The 15295-nt window shown below is 33.0% G+C and overlaps 1 protein-coding gene across 4 annotated transcripts in view; it reads left to right on the top strand.

The window, feature by feature from the left end:
• The first annotated feature begins 1331 nt into the window (after positions 1–1331).
• Positions 1332–15295, top strand: part of LOC138714725 (uncharacterized transporter YutK-like) — a 51114-nt gene continuing 37150 nt past the window's right edge. Inside the window, exons 1-4 of one of the 4 annotated variants that reach the window (XM_069846810.1) lie at positions 1332–1462; positions 3936–4004; positions 10572–10703; positions 12141–12326. In XM_069846810.1, the coding sequence (XP_069702911.1) occupies positions 3939–4004; positions 10572–10703; positions 12141–12326 (384 nt within the window). In that variant the 5' untranslated portion in view covers positions 1332–1462; positions 3936–3938. Of the gene's footprint in view, positions 1463–3651; positions 4005–9477; positions 9598–10571; positions 10704–12140; positions 12327–15295 lie in introns of those variants that run through there. The other 3 variants (XM_069846809.1, XM_069846811.1, XM_069846813.1) reach the window with 3 other exon arrangements.

Raw genomic sequence — 15295 nt, 5'->3', positions numbered from 1 at the left:
GTTAGATTAATGATAAAAAAATAGAACCTGAAAATATATACAAACAAAATTAACACATTCATATACCCTTTCTAATTGCATTAAGGGAAGAGGATGGTACTTTTGGTGAAAAATGAGTAAATTTTCAAAAAACAATTTTTTTTTTTTCCTTAAAATACTCTGTGATATGTGTAGAATACATTGTATAATATTTTGTGGGTATTTGTGCCCTTATCGGTTGTTGAGACGCCATTTTTAAACTTCCTGAGCTCTGATTTTTAAATCACACCGCCCTTTGTTTGTTGTTTCCGGAACTTCATTTTTTTTTTTTTCAAAATCAAATTTTTCTTTAAAATACTCTGTGATGTGTGTGGAATACATTGTATAACATTTTGTGGGTATCTGTCCCCTTATTGGATGTTGAGACGCCATTTTTAAAGTTCCTGCGCTCTGGATTATTAAATCACACTCCCTTTGATTGCTGTTTCTGGAACTTTATTTTTTTTGCTACATTGCCAGACAAAAATCGATATAATTTTTTAACTATTAAAGATATATGAATGAAATTTAGAATACACATTCTCTAGACTACTAGGAAACTTTTCTCTGTAACGGAATTTCCCTAATTGATTTCATTTTAAAAATAAGTCTCTCTGTTTGCAAGAAAGAAAAAAAAAAAAAAGTTATTAAATTTTAATTGTTTATTTTACAAATGTAGCAACTAATATCAAAATTCTGTTACAGACAGTTTGTAGAGCGTGCTTTTACAAATAAATTTTAACATAGTGTTTGAATTTATTTTTAAAAATGGCTTAGATATATCGAGTTCAGTGAAATCCTGCATTGGGTACATTTTTTTTTCAAATCTGGCTCCCAAATAATTTTTTCAAAATATTTATATTTGGTTGAGTTGCTATAGCCATGAGCTCTCTACATACAAAAAATTAATATTTTACACCAAATAGGAAAAAAGTTTTAAAAATTACCATCCTCTCCCCTTAACTACAACTTCTCTTACTATGGCAGAAACACATAAACTAGCTATTTATAGTGAATTGTGAATATGTGATATGAAAATTTCTGAAATTCTCTTGGTGTTTTGATAAAAACTGTCTTCTAAAACTTTCTGCAGAAGTTACAAATGATATTAGTTAGTTTCCTGCATTACACAACTAAAAATGTTTCAGTATCGAAGAATTAGCACTAATATCCCAAGAACTACAGTAGGGCCTACTTAGCACGGGAAACAGATTGATGTCAAGTAAAAAATTGCATAATCATTGTGTGTCTACGATATCATCTACGTCCATTCAAGATTATTGTGTGTTGCCTGGCAAGAAAAGGAAGTCGTGGGTATTCCCCGAGCAACTTCCTTTAATATAAGAGCACCTAACTTCCTTATAGTCTATCTGCAGTATTCCTCTGGCGTTGGAGTTACGAAGTAGGTTCGATATCACTGTTGTTTGTAACAACAGTTATTGAGGTAAGAATTTACATCTTTTACGTAAATAATGTTACTTTCAGATATTTGTATATGTATCGCTGTTTATTATTATTTCTAATTTCTTGTTTTCTCTGAATTACTACATAAAGTAGGTACTAATTTCTTTACTGTGTTAATATGAGGAATCGCACGTAGTCAGATCTGAACTGCGGGGAGGGCCCATTTATGTCTGCCAGTCCATCGACCTTGGAAACAATCATGCAACCAATCGCAAACATCATTTTCTATATGTGAAGATGCACCATCTTGCATAAACTGAAGCAGTGCAGTGTTATTCCACTGAGAAATTACAGGCCACAAACGATCTTGTAGCACTTCCAGGTTTTTTCGGCATTCATTGTTGTACACAAAAATAAAGGATCAACAATGGTGGATAACATGATACTGTAGTACCACACTATTAATCTTTAGACGCCCCTATGCCCTTACAACACAGAATGTGCGGATTCTCACCCGCTCATTAATAACAGTTATGCCTAGTTACAGAGTCACCAACGTCAAACACTGCCTCATCTCGTCAAAAAAAAATATCCAAATTTCATTCTCCTGTCACCTTTGTCAGGAAATGTTGCGGGACGTAATGTGGCTTAAAAGAGAGGTCTTTCTTCAGAATTTTTATGTGATGAAGGATGGGTGGAGCAGAGAAAAATTCTCTCCGGCACCAGGATCCAAACCCAGGTTTTCAGCTCTACATGCTGACGCTTTATCCACTAAGCCACACCAGATTCCAGTTCCGATACCGGATTGAATCCTCTTAGTTTAAGTTCCAACTCTCAGTTTCCCTTTGGTGGCCAACCCTCATGCAGTGGCACTATGTGCAGGGGTACACTCATTACGAGTGACTAAATGGCCGGGATCCGACTGAATGAGCACCGTCTGGAAACTGAGAGGTGGAACTTAAAACTGAGAGGATTCAATCCTGCATCAGAACTGGAACCCAGTGTGGCTTAGTGGATAAAGCATCAGCATGTAGAGCTGAAAACCCGGGTTCAGGTCCCGGTGCCAGAGAGAATTTTTTCTTTGCTCCACCCATTCTTCATCATATGATAACGCAGAATTCCTGCACAGAAATATCATATGTACTTCGGTACACCATATTAATATTAATTCAGAATTTTTGCAACTGCACGATGTGTGAGGCCTCTTTCACAATATTTTTGATGCACGATCTCGATGGCATTGCTATCATCTATCCTCGACGTTGACGGTCTTTCCAGATGTCTCTGCATCAGTGACACTTCCCATTGTTAATAACTTATGATGACAGTTTTCAATTGTTTTTTCATCCATTGTCACATGGACTCTATGTTCAGACTTCCACCACCTTCGTAATTCTATCTCAGACATCCAAACTGACCAAACCTCATAATCAGCTCCCATCTTGACTCTCTTCTTCATCATCATCATCATCATCATCATCATCATCATCATCGTCATGGATTAGGCCATTTCGGCCTGTTCCGGCAATGTCTCAGCAGGGTGACTCTCTTTTCGACAATAATTAATATAGTCGCCATATTTTAACAGCAAAGAAAAAAATTAATGTCGAATCTCCAAGGAACGGAGTGTATAATATCAAGAGTTTCAACAAAACCGGTTTGAAATAAAGGAGTTATCATTTAAAAGTAGGAAATTGGTGGTGGTGGTGGTGGTGGTGGTGGTTACACATGCAGGGCTAAAGTAATACTAATAATGGAAATTGCACAGCTGTACAGGAAACTGTTTGCAGTATCTAAAGAGAGCTGACAGAAACAAAATATCAGACACATACCACTACCTATATTATCTCAGAAAAAAGAGATCCCTTAAAATACCACCAGAAATTAACTTAGTTTGAATCCGTAACAGATCACATGGTCACATAGCATAATATCAAAATCAAAGATAAAGATGATGGTACAATGATGACGACGACAACGATGACGATGACGATGATTAGGATTAGCTCTATTATCCATATTTCTTTTCCTCATCTCCCACACACAGCCATTCTTCTTGTGCTAGCTTAAAGGTACAATGTTCAAAGTTGTTAATCTTAAAACTCTTTCTGTTTATGAACATGCAGTACCAGATGAATAAGTATAGGTTCAGATAACATTATATAGTTAACAGTAGGCCTAATCAGCAAGATAAGATAACGTGTTAATTGTTAGGTATTTTTCAGATTATATAAAATTTGGCAAAGAAGAGTCGCAGATTATAGTATAACATAACTGCCACTTAGTTCCTTAAACTACTAACAATCTACCACTTTAAGTAGCGACAGTGTTTAAGTTTATCAAAAGTTACTACAGCATAAAATGTGTTGCGAAAACTTTTAACATTGTAATTGGCATCTGTTTCTTTAATGTGGTGTAGCTACAATTTAGATCTGGAGATACCGTTATAGCGAAAAATAGAGAGCAAGTCTAAGTACCTCTGCTTCAATAAGAGTCTTCTTCTTTGTGACTAGAATATGGAGAAAGCTGGAAACTCAATTTTTACTTCCGGAGATGAGGATAATCATAATCTACCTCTGCAGGTACGTATTATGTCAAATTTCTGATAAAAGATTCTAGAGTGTAATTATTACTTACTTACTAGCTTTTAAGGAAACCGGAGGTTCATTGCTGCCCTCACATAAGCCCGCCATTGGTCCCTATCCTGAGCAAGATTAATCCATTCTCTATCATCATATCCCACCTCCCTCAAATCCATTTTAATATTATCTTCCCATCTACGTCTCGGCCTCCCTAAAAGTCTTTTTCCCTCCGGCCTCCCAACTAACACTCTATATGCATTCCTGGATTCGCCCATACGTGCTACATGCCCTGCCCATCTCAAACGTCTGGATTTAATGTTCCTAATTATGTCAGGTGAAGAATACAATGCATGCAGTTCTGTGTTGTGTAACTTTCTCCATTCTCCTGTAACTTCATCCCTCTGAGCCCCAAATATTTTCCTAAGCACCTTATTCTCCAACACCCTTAACCTATGTTCCTCTCTCAAAGTGAGGGTCCAAGTTTCACAACCATAAAGAACAACCGATAATATAACTGTTTTATAAATTCTAACTTTCAGATTTTTTGACAGCAGACTGGATGATAAAAGCATTTCAACCGAATAATAACAGGCATTTCCCATTTTTATTCTGTGTTTAATTTCCTCCCGAGTAGGTATCATTTATATTTGTTACTGTTGCTCCAAGATATTTGAACTTCTCCACCTCTTCAAAAGATAAATTTCCAATTTTTATATTTCCATTTCGTACAATATGTGTAATTATTATTATAATAATTAAAATACAGTATGGAGCTAAATATTTCAACAATTTCACTATCTGTTTTTAGAGCTATTTCATTACGTTATAAATCATTAGCTGTGTGTTTTGATTTGATTTGCCATAATATCTGGCCCCCATACCCCATTTTTGTGTTCTGCAGTTCTTCTGATAAAATCTCTGACTTGTAGCTATATAACTCATCAGAAAACGAACATTTTATTTCCAGGTGTACCCTAAATCTAGGTATATCTTATTACAGCTCTGTCTATAGACACTGCTGATTAAAATTTTATCTCGAACAGTATGCTACTATTCGCCAATTTCTTGACTGTTTCACTCTCTTGTCACAAATTTTCTTGTACATTTCATCTCCTCTTCCTATCTTTTAAAGATCTTGGCGTGTACTTGTCAATGTAATGAATCGGCAGTTTCCACAAAGTGTATCAATACCGATATGTGACTTTTCGTTCAATATATGAATGTACAGACCCAGAAAGAAAATTTGGGCCACCTGAATTTTCAAGTTCCAGTTATAACATGGGCTACTGCGCATGCTCAGTAAGCAATGTTATAACTGGAACTTGGAAAATTCAGGTGGCCCAAATTTTGTTTCTGCGTATGTATAATATATTTACCATTTAGCAAAAGAAATAATTTCATCTTTATGTATTATATCATGCTAATAGAACATTCCGTGTAAAGATGGGGAATAAAACATATTTTCAATATGTAAAATGCGGAACAGAACTAGTAATGAATGATTTGTTGACTTGGGTTATTTGAATTTGGCAATATAAGGAAAAAAAGGGTATTCCAACCATAATTAAATACGACAAACTAAAATGTTTAGTTTGCTGCTATTATTATTATTATTATTATTATTATTATTATTATTATTATTATTATTATTATTATTATTATTATTATTATTATTATTATTATTAAGTTATCAAGGGTGATATTGATTGTGAGTCTATCATAAACAATATCAGCCTTCGTATTCCTTCAAAAGGTTTAAGATTTCAAAATAGTACATTATGCAACGAGCCTATAATGGTAGTAATTAAAACGCAAGCATGATTGTTTATGAAACGAGCGCAAGCGAGTTTCATAATTTTCATACGAGTGTCTTAATTACCATTATAGGCAAGTTTCATACGACTTTTTATGGTCGACCATATTTCTTACTTGAAATTATTTAAAATTAGGTCTTCTTATGGTTATGTGCGAACTGACCTGAATTGTGAGATGTGTGCAGACGCGAAAGTATTGATTTTTTCCGAGGCCGAATGTCATTGACCTTGGCAGAGAATAAGATGAAGATTACTCTGATATAACCTGGAAATTGATTTAGAATTGAAAAACGAGATGACAAATTGAATTTATTTGAATATTATTTACAATTAATGCTGATTATTATAGTAACAGAACATAACCTTCTGCGACTTTTCGCTAATTCTCTTTCGATTGCATATCCGAGAATAATTGATATAACGGTACAAAGCTGACTTGTCATTGGCTGAACACCTGAACTTTAATGAGTAGGTGTACTTTAATGACATGCATTAAAGGACTGCTACCAGGTGTATAATAACTACATTTCGGCATGGTCGAGTATAAAATTTGTTATAACACAAATTCAAAATCACTTTCTCCAGTCTGTAGATGCATAAAATATGTCAATTTACATGAGCACAATTTAGATCCTTTTAAGGTATAGGGGAGAGTCGGGTAGTATCGGACATCGGGTAATATCGGACAGTGCGTTTCTTTCATCTACCACCACATGGTAGTACCTGAATGACATGATTACGTTTCTCTATGCGACATCACAGAAACGTAACCATGTCAATCAGGTACTATCATCATGTGGTAGATGAAAGAAACTCACTGTCCGATATTACCCGATGTCCAATACTACCCGACTCTCCCCTAGTTTCATTTTGATTATTAGTATTTACTGTTCTTGTTCTCAATTCTATTTATGTATGTTTTGTTTATCTAAGATATTATTTATTTGTTTTTGCTCGTTTGTATCGTCTGTTTGTGTATTGTGCTGAACTACAATTGGCCTCTGGCTGTTGTTCAGCACACAAATATTAATAAATAAATAAATAATTATTATTATTACTATTATTATTACTATTATTATTATTATTACTATTATTATTATTATTATTATTATTATTTATTTATTTATTTATTTATTTATTTATTTATTTATTTATTTATTTATTTATTTATTTATTTATTTATTTATTTAATTAATATTTATTTTTCTTCTCCAAGTAAGTTTTCGTAACTTCTGATATTTAGACACATTCACACACACCTAAGTCTACGCCACCTACATTTTAGTCATCCGAGATCATCAATATTGTAAGTTATGACTGTTTTGTTACAGTTTGTTTTGTGATGTTTGCTACGTGGCATAATACTTGATATACCGGTAATTCATTTTCGATATATAAAGATATAGTGTCACTAACAATTTTTGTTTCAATCTATTGTTCTTGTGTTTTTACCATTACGTACTTTTTTTTTCTGATGGTGAAGTTGTGTTCCATTTCATTACTGTTACAGAATGTCTTATTCTGAAATAAAATGACTATCGGTACTTAATATCTTTGTTTATATAGAAAGTTTTACAAAACTTAATTACAGAATACTAGTTTGTGTTTCACTTGGACAACTCTTACATGCATCATAAAAAATTTGCCTCTGAATGTTTACCAATTCAATAGTTTTCTCATATAAGTCTCTCCCTTTTCACAGCTATTTACAGCAAAAGCAGTTTTAAGTTACTAGGCCTACAGAAAATGATTCCTTACAAAATATCTTAAAAAATAAGAATGAACTGTTGTAATTTGTTTCTTAAACTATGTTAATGACAGGACATTAAAGAAGATAAGAGATTCTATGATTGGAGCAAGTGCAGTATTTAGGAAAAATCTCATAATAACGAGAAATTTCCAACTCATGATTCCTACATTTGTAATGACCTAAAATCTAAAGAACTAAGTAAATTGAATAGTGTTGAATTTTGTAATTATTTGTTATTGTAATCTATTATATATGTAATTTTTACATTTGGTAATATTATTTCTGGTATATGAGATCTTTTTTTAAATATTTTTATAATACGCAGGAACCGTAACTTTTGTAGGTTTGTGTTTATTATATTATTTCTTTTGTACGTATTCGTACTTAGTATGGTAGTAAGTTAAGATGAATAGCCCTACATTGATGTAGCCTATATCAATCAACAGGATCAATAAATTATTATTATTATTATTATTATTATTATTATTATTATTATTATTATTATTATTATTATTATTATTATTATTCACCGTTTTGGAGTAATAGTTAGCATGCCTGACCAGGCCTGGATTCAAATCCTGATTGGGACAAGTTACTTGATTAAGTTTTATCTCGGGGTTTTCCCTCAACCCATTAATAGCAAATACTGAGTAACTTTCGGTGCTGAACTCTAGACTCGTTTCGCTAGCATTATCACCTTCATTTCATTCAGACGCTATATAACCATAGCAGTTGATAAAGAACCGTAAAATAAACCTATTATTATTATTATTATTATTATTATTATCACGAAGGCTGCTGGAATCTCAGTAAGGGATAGATGTATTGCAACAGACTTTAATTACGGTATTTAATTCAGCTACAGAGGTGTGAAAATTATTAGAATAATCTTAATTTTAAAGGTTTTTTAATAGTTCCTTCACAAATATTCATTGAATTGATGAATATTGGTATATAATATTACTATACTGATGTAGGTTATATTGCCGGAAAGCATTGTTGTACATTGGTATTTTTCTTATTTTACAATTGTTATGGGAATTCAGAAATTATTATATTATGTTGGCGGAATTGGAAACATAAAAAATTAATTAAGACATGCTTTAAACAAATTGTTCTTTGCGTTTACATTGTTGTGAAGGTTCAAATGAACGTATACATCTGTTTTGTGCATATAATTTTTTATGTTTCCATTTCCGCCAACATAATATAATAATTTCTGAATTCCCATAACAATTGTAAAATAAGAAAAATACCAATGTACATCAATGCTTTCCGGCATTGTTAGTAGTAAATATATCCTACATCAGTATAGTAATATATACCAATATTCATCAATTCAATTAATATTTGTGAAGGAACTATTAAAAAACCTTTAAAATTAAGATTATTCTAATAATTTTCACACCTCTGTACTTAGGTTTCTTCTTCGACAGTACATCTTTGTAATAAAGTAATTAATATACATGGGATTTAATTTTGTCATATATTATTATTTCTCTCCTAAACAATTTTCCTTGTTTATGTTCAGTCGTTTGAAGTGCGTCACAACGATGGACGTTCTTGGTGGGAGGAACAGAGGAAATTGGTCTCCCCATTATTTTCGTATTTTTTAAATTGATATTTTTATATGTTTCTGCGTTATTCCTTATTAATATTTTTGTTCCATTTTGGTCTTATGACCGATTATAAATGTAATACTGAGATTCCCCGCCTTTCCTGTGATCAAACTTGCCTTATAAGCGACCTTGACCTTGACATTAGGAGGAGGCTAGTGTGGCTAAGTATTGATCATGTGACCTGACCTGTGACGGCCTCACGTGATTCCCCTTTGCTTCTGCAAGTAAGAAACACGCTTGACAACGAACGTAATTCATTACATCAGTTACTCTTGAGAATTGAATGGTTGTAGACATCGACGGTCACTGGTAATAAAGTTGTATTGAAAGTGGTTAATGTGTAGATTTGGTAGCCAGTTTAATTGTTACTAAAATAATTACAGATCAATTTATCAGAAGCGATGTACGAGGTATACGCCAAAATCAAAATATGGAATGTACAGATTCACAATAAAAAGTGCTTGTATGTTAACTTATTCTCAAGACTCATCTGTTTCTCAATCTGTAATTATAATAGACGGAAATGATATTAACGATATATGAAGTATTTGGCTATTATATCTACTGTACCTATTCGTTTTCTGTTTTTGTTTATTATTATTATTATTATTATTATTATTATTATTATTATTATTATTATTATTATTATTATTATTATTATTCATTGTATAACGCTTTTTATGCTCGACCATGCCGAAATGTAGTAATTATACACCTGGTAGCAGTCCTTTAATGCATGTCATTAAAGTACACCTACTCATTAAAGTACAGGTGTTTTCAGCCAATGACAACTCAGCTTACAGGTGTTCAGCCAATAACAAGTCAGCTTTGTACCGTTATAAAACCGCAAGTATCGATTATTCTCGGATATGCAATCGAAAGACAATTAGCGAAAAGTCACGGAGGCTGTAAATCCAATACTGTCGCAGAAGGTTATGTTCTGTTACTATAATAATTAGCGTTAATTGTAGATAATATTCAAATAAATTCAATTTGTCATCTCGTTTTTCAATGTCGAATTCAATAACCAAGGTTATATCAAGTTTAACGGGATTACATAAGATCAATGACATTATTATTCCTCGGAAAAAATCAATACTTTCGCGTCTGCGCACATCTCACAATTCACGACCTAGAACAAGGTCACTTCCGATCTTGTCAGATATAAATAATTTCAAGTTAGAAATATGGTCGAGCATAAAAAGTCGTATGAAACTCGCCTATAATGGTAATTAAGAAGCGAGTATGAAAATTATGAAACTCGCTTGCGCTCGTTTCATAAACATCCATACTCGCTTCTTAATTACTATCATTATAAATTCGTTGCATAATGTACTATTTCAATATGGGTACAAAGTTTATAGTTACGGCATCTTTTATTCAGGAAGTACTGAATGAAATGACAATGAACGTGTATGGTGATGACGTAACTGATGTCAGACAAAGAACAAACTCAACAATGAAACAGGATTCTGTCCACAGTCCGTCTGACTCCACACATCTCAGGAAGTCTCAGGTAATGAAATAATCATTTCTTAATATACATTTGTGCTTAAATGCGACAGGCTCATGTCAGTAGATTTACTGACATGTAAAAGAACTCCTACGAGACAAAAGTCCAGCACACCAGCGACGGCAGTTGCGAAGTTAAATAACAATTTTTTAATACACCTTTGTCAGTGGCATAGCTCAGTAGACTAAGGCGCTTGCTTGCCGATCCGGAGTTGCGCTTGGGCGCTGATACGATTCTCGCCTTGGCTGATTACCTAGTTGGATTTTTTTTCGAGATTTTCTCCAACCGTAAGGCGAATGTCAGGTAATCTATGGCGAATCCTCGGCCTCATGTCACCAAATACCATTTCGCTATTACCAGTTCCATCGACGCTAAATAAACTAGTTGATACAGCGTCGTTAAATAACCAAGTAAAAAATTACACCTTTCAAAGATGGCTGACATTACGAGGTGTCCAGGCACATGTTCTCTCCAAAATATTATTTTCGCCCACTTTATTATTAGGCTTATGTTATGTTACACGTTTTCTTTTTACCTTCCAGCTGCTTATTTAAAAAACAACGCGTTTGTGAAAATACAATATTGAATAAACATTTTTTCGTTTGAAGAACAATAACGACATCTATTTTTCGTTTAATGGAGGTCGTCAAGGTCATTTTAAAATCAGTTTTCTTTAATGAGAACCCAAACTTTTTTTATCGGATTCTGATATTATACACAAAAATAACTTTTGTCTGAGACATTCTGTTATGAAACTCTTAATTTTATAAAAGTTAACAAAACTAAAAAACTTGGTAACTTGGAAAAATAAATAAACACATCACAAAATATGTAATATTAAATACAAACCCGACTGACCCTTGTAGCTGATTTCAGAGCCTTGTTCACTCCAAAGCACGATAGATTGGTAACTAAGACTTTCGTGGTTCGAATCCTGCCTGGGAAGGAAACTTTTTTTGTTCCTTATTCAAATTTATTCCCAATACTTTTCGATTGCTGGTAAAATTCATGTTCTGGGAATACTAAGTTAATTAAGTAGTAAAATATCGCTGCAATCGAAAAATTTCAAATACAATAACTTATATTTTGCTTTGAAAATTTAGAGTAGTATTATTCTAAAGCATTCGCAAAAGTGCACTGTAATGGTAACTAAGTAACAATAAATGCACTGTAATGGGCATATTTCAGTATAGTTTTTTGTTATGAAGAATGGTTTCCTTAGCAACAAGTCAGTGTCTGTGTGCGATTCCTAATTTTCAAGACCTAACAACAATAGCAGTAAATACAACAAAAAAATGCGATCGTACAAAAACGTTTATTCAAAACTATTCTTGCAAAAGCGTTGTTTTCGAGATAATTACCGGTAGTACGGTATGTAAGCAGACTGGTTTTAATAGGGGGGAAAAAGTAGTTATTCTCATTCATTATATTTAATTCTAGGAAGCTGCCTATGAAGATCCAGAAAATGACAATGACGTTTTTAAACTTAACGAGCATCGCGTAACGATAAATGATGGTCTCGTGCAAAAAAATGCACGTCTTCGAAAACTTGCTCCACCAAAAATTAAAATACCCGACAATGGATCAGCATCCTTCCCCGTGAAAAGAGGTGATGTTACAATAGAGGTAAGAAGTAATTTCTAAACAATGACCGTAATATGTTTATGTCGTCTCCAAAATGAATTATGTGTGTTTGTTAATTCATGTTATTAGGCCTACCTATATGAAGTAGGTACTATTCTAGGGTACTACGTATATCTCATGCATGTTACTCAGATGAATGGTACCGTAAAGTGGGGTGACTTTGAACGCCGAGGTGACTTTGAACAGTAATTTAGCGCCTTTCTAAATTAAATGCTGTACCCAATTGCGAAGAAACTGAACTAATTTATTGACAATTTAAACAGTTTTTTTCGCAATTGGGTACAGCAATTAATTTAGAAATGCGCTAAATTACTGTTCAAAGTCACCTCAGCGTTCAAAGTCACCCCACTTTACGGTAGTTTCCTAGTACCCGGTACTCGTTACATAGGTCGTTTTTATGTTTACACAGTGGCTCCTTTCTGAAAAGAATTTTAATAGTTTGTTACTAGATTTGATTCTAGTCAGTTTGTAATATATTTTTGAATGTGTTCTTAGGTTAGGTTAGGTTAGATTAGTTTTAGTTTAGGTTGTAGTCCATTTCCGACAAAAGAAAATATTTTTATCGTTATCTATAATAATGTGTTCTTAGATTAGGTTAGGTTAGTTTAGGTTGTAGTTCATTTCCGACAAAAGAAAATATTTTTATCGTTATCTATAATAATGTGTCCTTAGGTTAGGTTAGTTTAGGTTGTAGTTCATTTCCGACAAAAGAAAATATTTTTATCGTTGTCTATAATAATGTGTCATTAGGTTAGGTTAGTTTAGGTTGTAGTTCATTTCCGACAAAAGAAAACATTTTTATCGTTTTTTCTTTTCAGAAAGGAACCACTGTGTAAACACAAAAACGACCAATGTAATGAGTACCGGGTAGTAGGCAATTACCAGATGAATTTACAGTTTCATAACCCAACTGAAATAATTTCATTACGGTACACGTAAAGCGCATTATTTAATGCTGTATAAAAACCACAGTCTGGGTCCGAATCCGGACTGAGAAATGGATGTTTGGCCTTTGTCTATGTGATACGTGTGGTAGAAACCCAGTGTTGCAGCCTACTAGCCTAGACGGCAGTATGGAAGGTGGTCGGCTGCTATATGCGCCGTAGCATTTCTAGTATGTGACATCACAAGCTTGTACAATAGAACCAGTCGGAATCAGTCTAACAAGTACTTCCTGAGTTCGTTTGTTTACGTGTGAGTGTTTCAATACACTGAATAAGAAAACTAACATTTACTGAGTGTGTGTAAGATAAATAAATGGAAGAAGAGACTGTAAAAAGACAAGTATTGCACAGGCAGGCGCGAAAAATATTGATAAACACAATATAATATTTGTTACTCAGTCAGATGACAAATCAATGTAAAATAATGACTTATATTATATGGTCATTAAGTTTTATATATATGAATTACAAATTGCAAACGTTTTCGCCCATTCAGGCATCTTCAGGTACAATTATACAATATCTCAATCTCAAACTGTGTAGCCATTACATTGGTGGTAGATAAATTGTTTAAGATTAATGATGTACAAAACATCTCCATAATTAAAATGTAATATTACAGGTCATAAAGTTAAAATAATGTTAAAAACCACGTAGTGTTGTAATTAAACTTCATAATATTCTGTGGAATTCTTGTTCAGTAGAGTGCAATGAGTGATGAATTATGTCTGAAATATATAAATAATACGAAATAGAAATAGGAATTATCAAATGTGAAAGTGTAATCGGATTGGATAATTGAAAGTACTGACATCGTTTGAACGTGGCAACTGTATAGATCACTATAAAACATCCATGTTTGAAGTAGTTATCTGTAATGAAATAATAAATAAATAAAAATTTTGAAGAATTTGAAAAACTAATTGGAAGACTAAATTATGGACGTATAAGTCATTATTTTACATTGATTTGTCATTTGACTGAGTAACAAATATTTGTGTTTATCTATATTAATTGACAATCTGAATATTTCCATCATTTTTTCTAAGCGAAAAATATTGTTTAAGGTGTATAATTATTTTAAAAACATTGACGAGTAGAATGCTGCCGGCATCTTGATGCTGGCTGCAACATTGCCAACGTGCAAGAAGCGACTGCAGAAGCATGTGGTGTTGTGGGATTGAGAACCGTGCAAAGAATATTGTTAGTGGAGGAAAAAGGGTTTGTTTGATGTCATGCTTACAGTAATCAACAGCTAAGGTCATTATTGTCTTTTGATAATTTAAATTCTCTCCTGCACTATTTGTATTACATGTGCGCTTGAAGTACGATGTGGCAATGTTGTACGCTGCCTTGCTCTCTCTATCTGTCTCTCTCGACACAAACGCTAGCAGACTACCGCCTTCCAAATTGCCGTCGTCTAGTATAGGAATTCCTGTTTGTTATGTGTTAGGTCAAGTAGTACTGAGACAGTTATTATCTACAAATTCATACGGTACCAGTGACATTTCGTCCCAGAATAAAATTTGTCCCATAATGATCATTCACACTTTAAAGATTCGTCCCAATCAGTTCTTCTTGGCAAATTGGTCCCTGGTGGGACAAATAAATATACAGTAGCTACGTAGTAACATTTTTATAAAATATTAAAGTAATGTAGGCTATTTCTGTTGAAATTGGAAATCTTATGTAAGAAGAATGAACCACACCAGAATACCTCGTCAGGTTTGTTCCTTTCTCAAAGTGAGAGTCCCAAGTTTCACAACCATATGGAACAATCGGTAATATAACTGTTTATCATATATTATTATTATTATTATTATTATTATTATTATTATTATTATTATTATTATTATTATTAATTTAAAATAAAAATTTGAATTCCTTTATATCGTAAGTAGCACTTACTTTATCTTCATTACTTTTATGTTGCATTTGTAATAAATGATAATAGTAATGCTTGTCTATGCGGATGACGTGAATATGTTAGGAGAAAATCCACGAACG

The sequence above is a fragment of the Periplaneta americana genome, chromosome 15, assembly GCF_040183065.1.
Source record: "Periplaneta americana isolate PAMFEO1 chromosome 15, P.americana_PAMFEO1_priV1, whole genome shotgun sequence".
Lineage (NCBI taxonomy): Eukaryota > Metazoa > Arthropoda > Insecta > Blattodea > Blattidae > Periplaneta > Periplaneta americana.
Note: the sequence above shows the minus strand (reverse complement) of the source record. Positions and strands in the feature narration are given on the sequence as shown.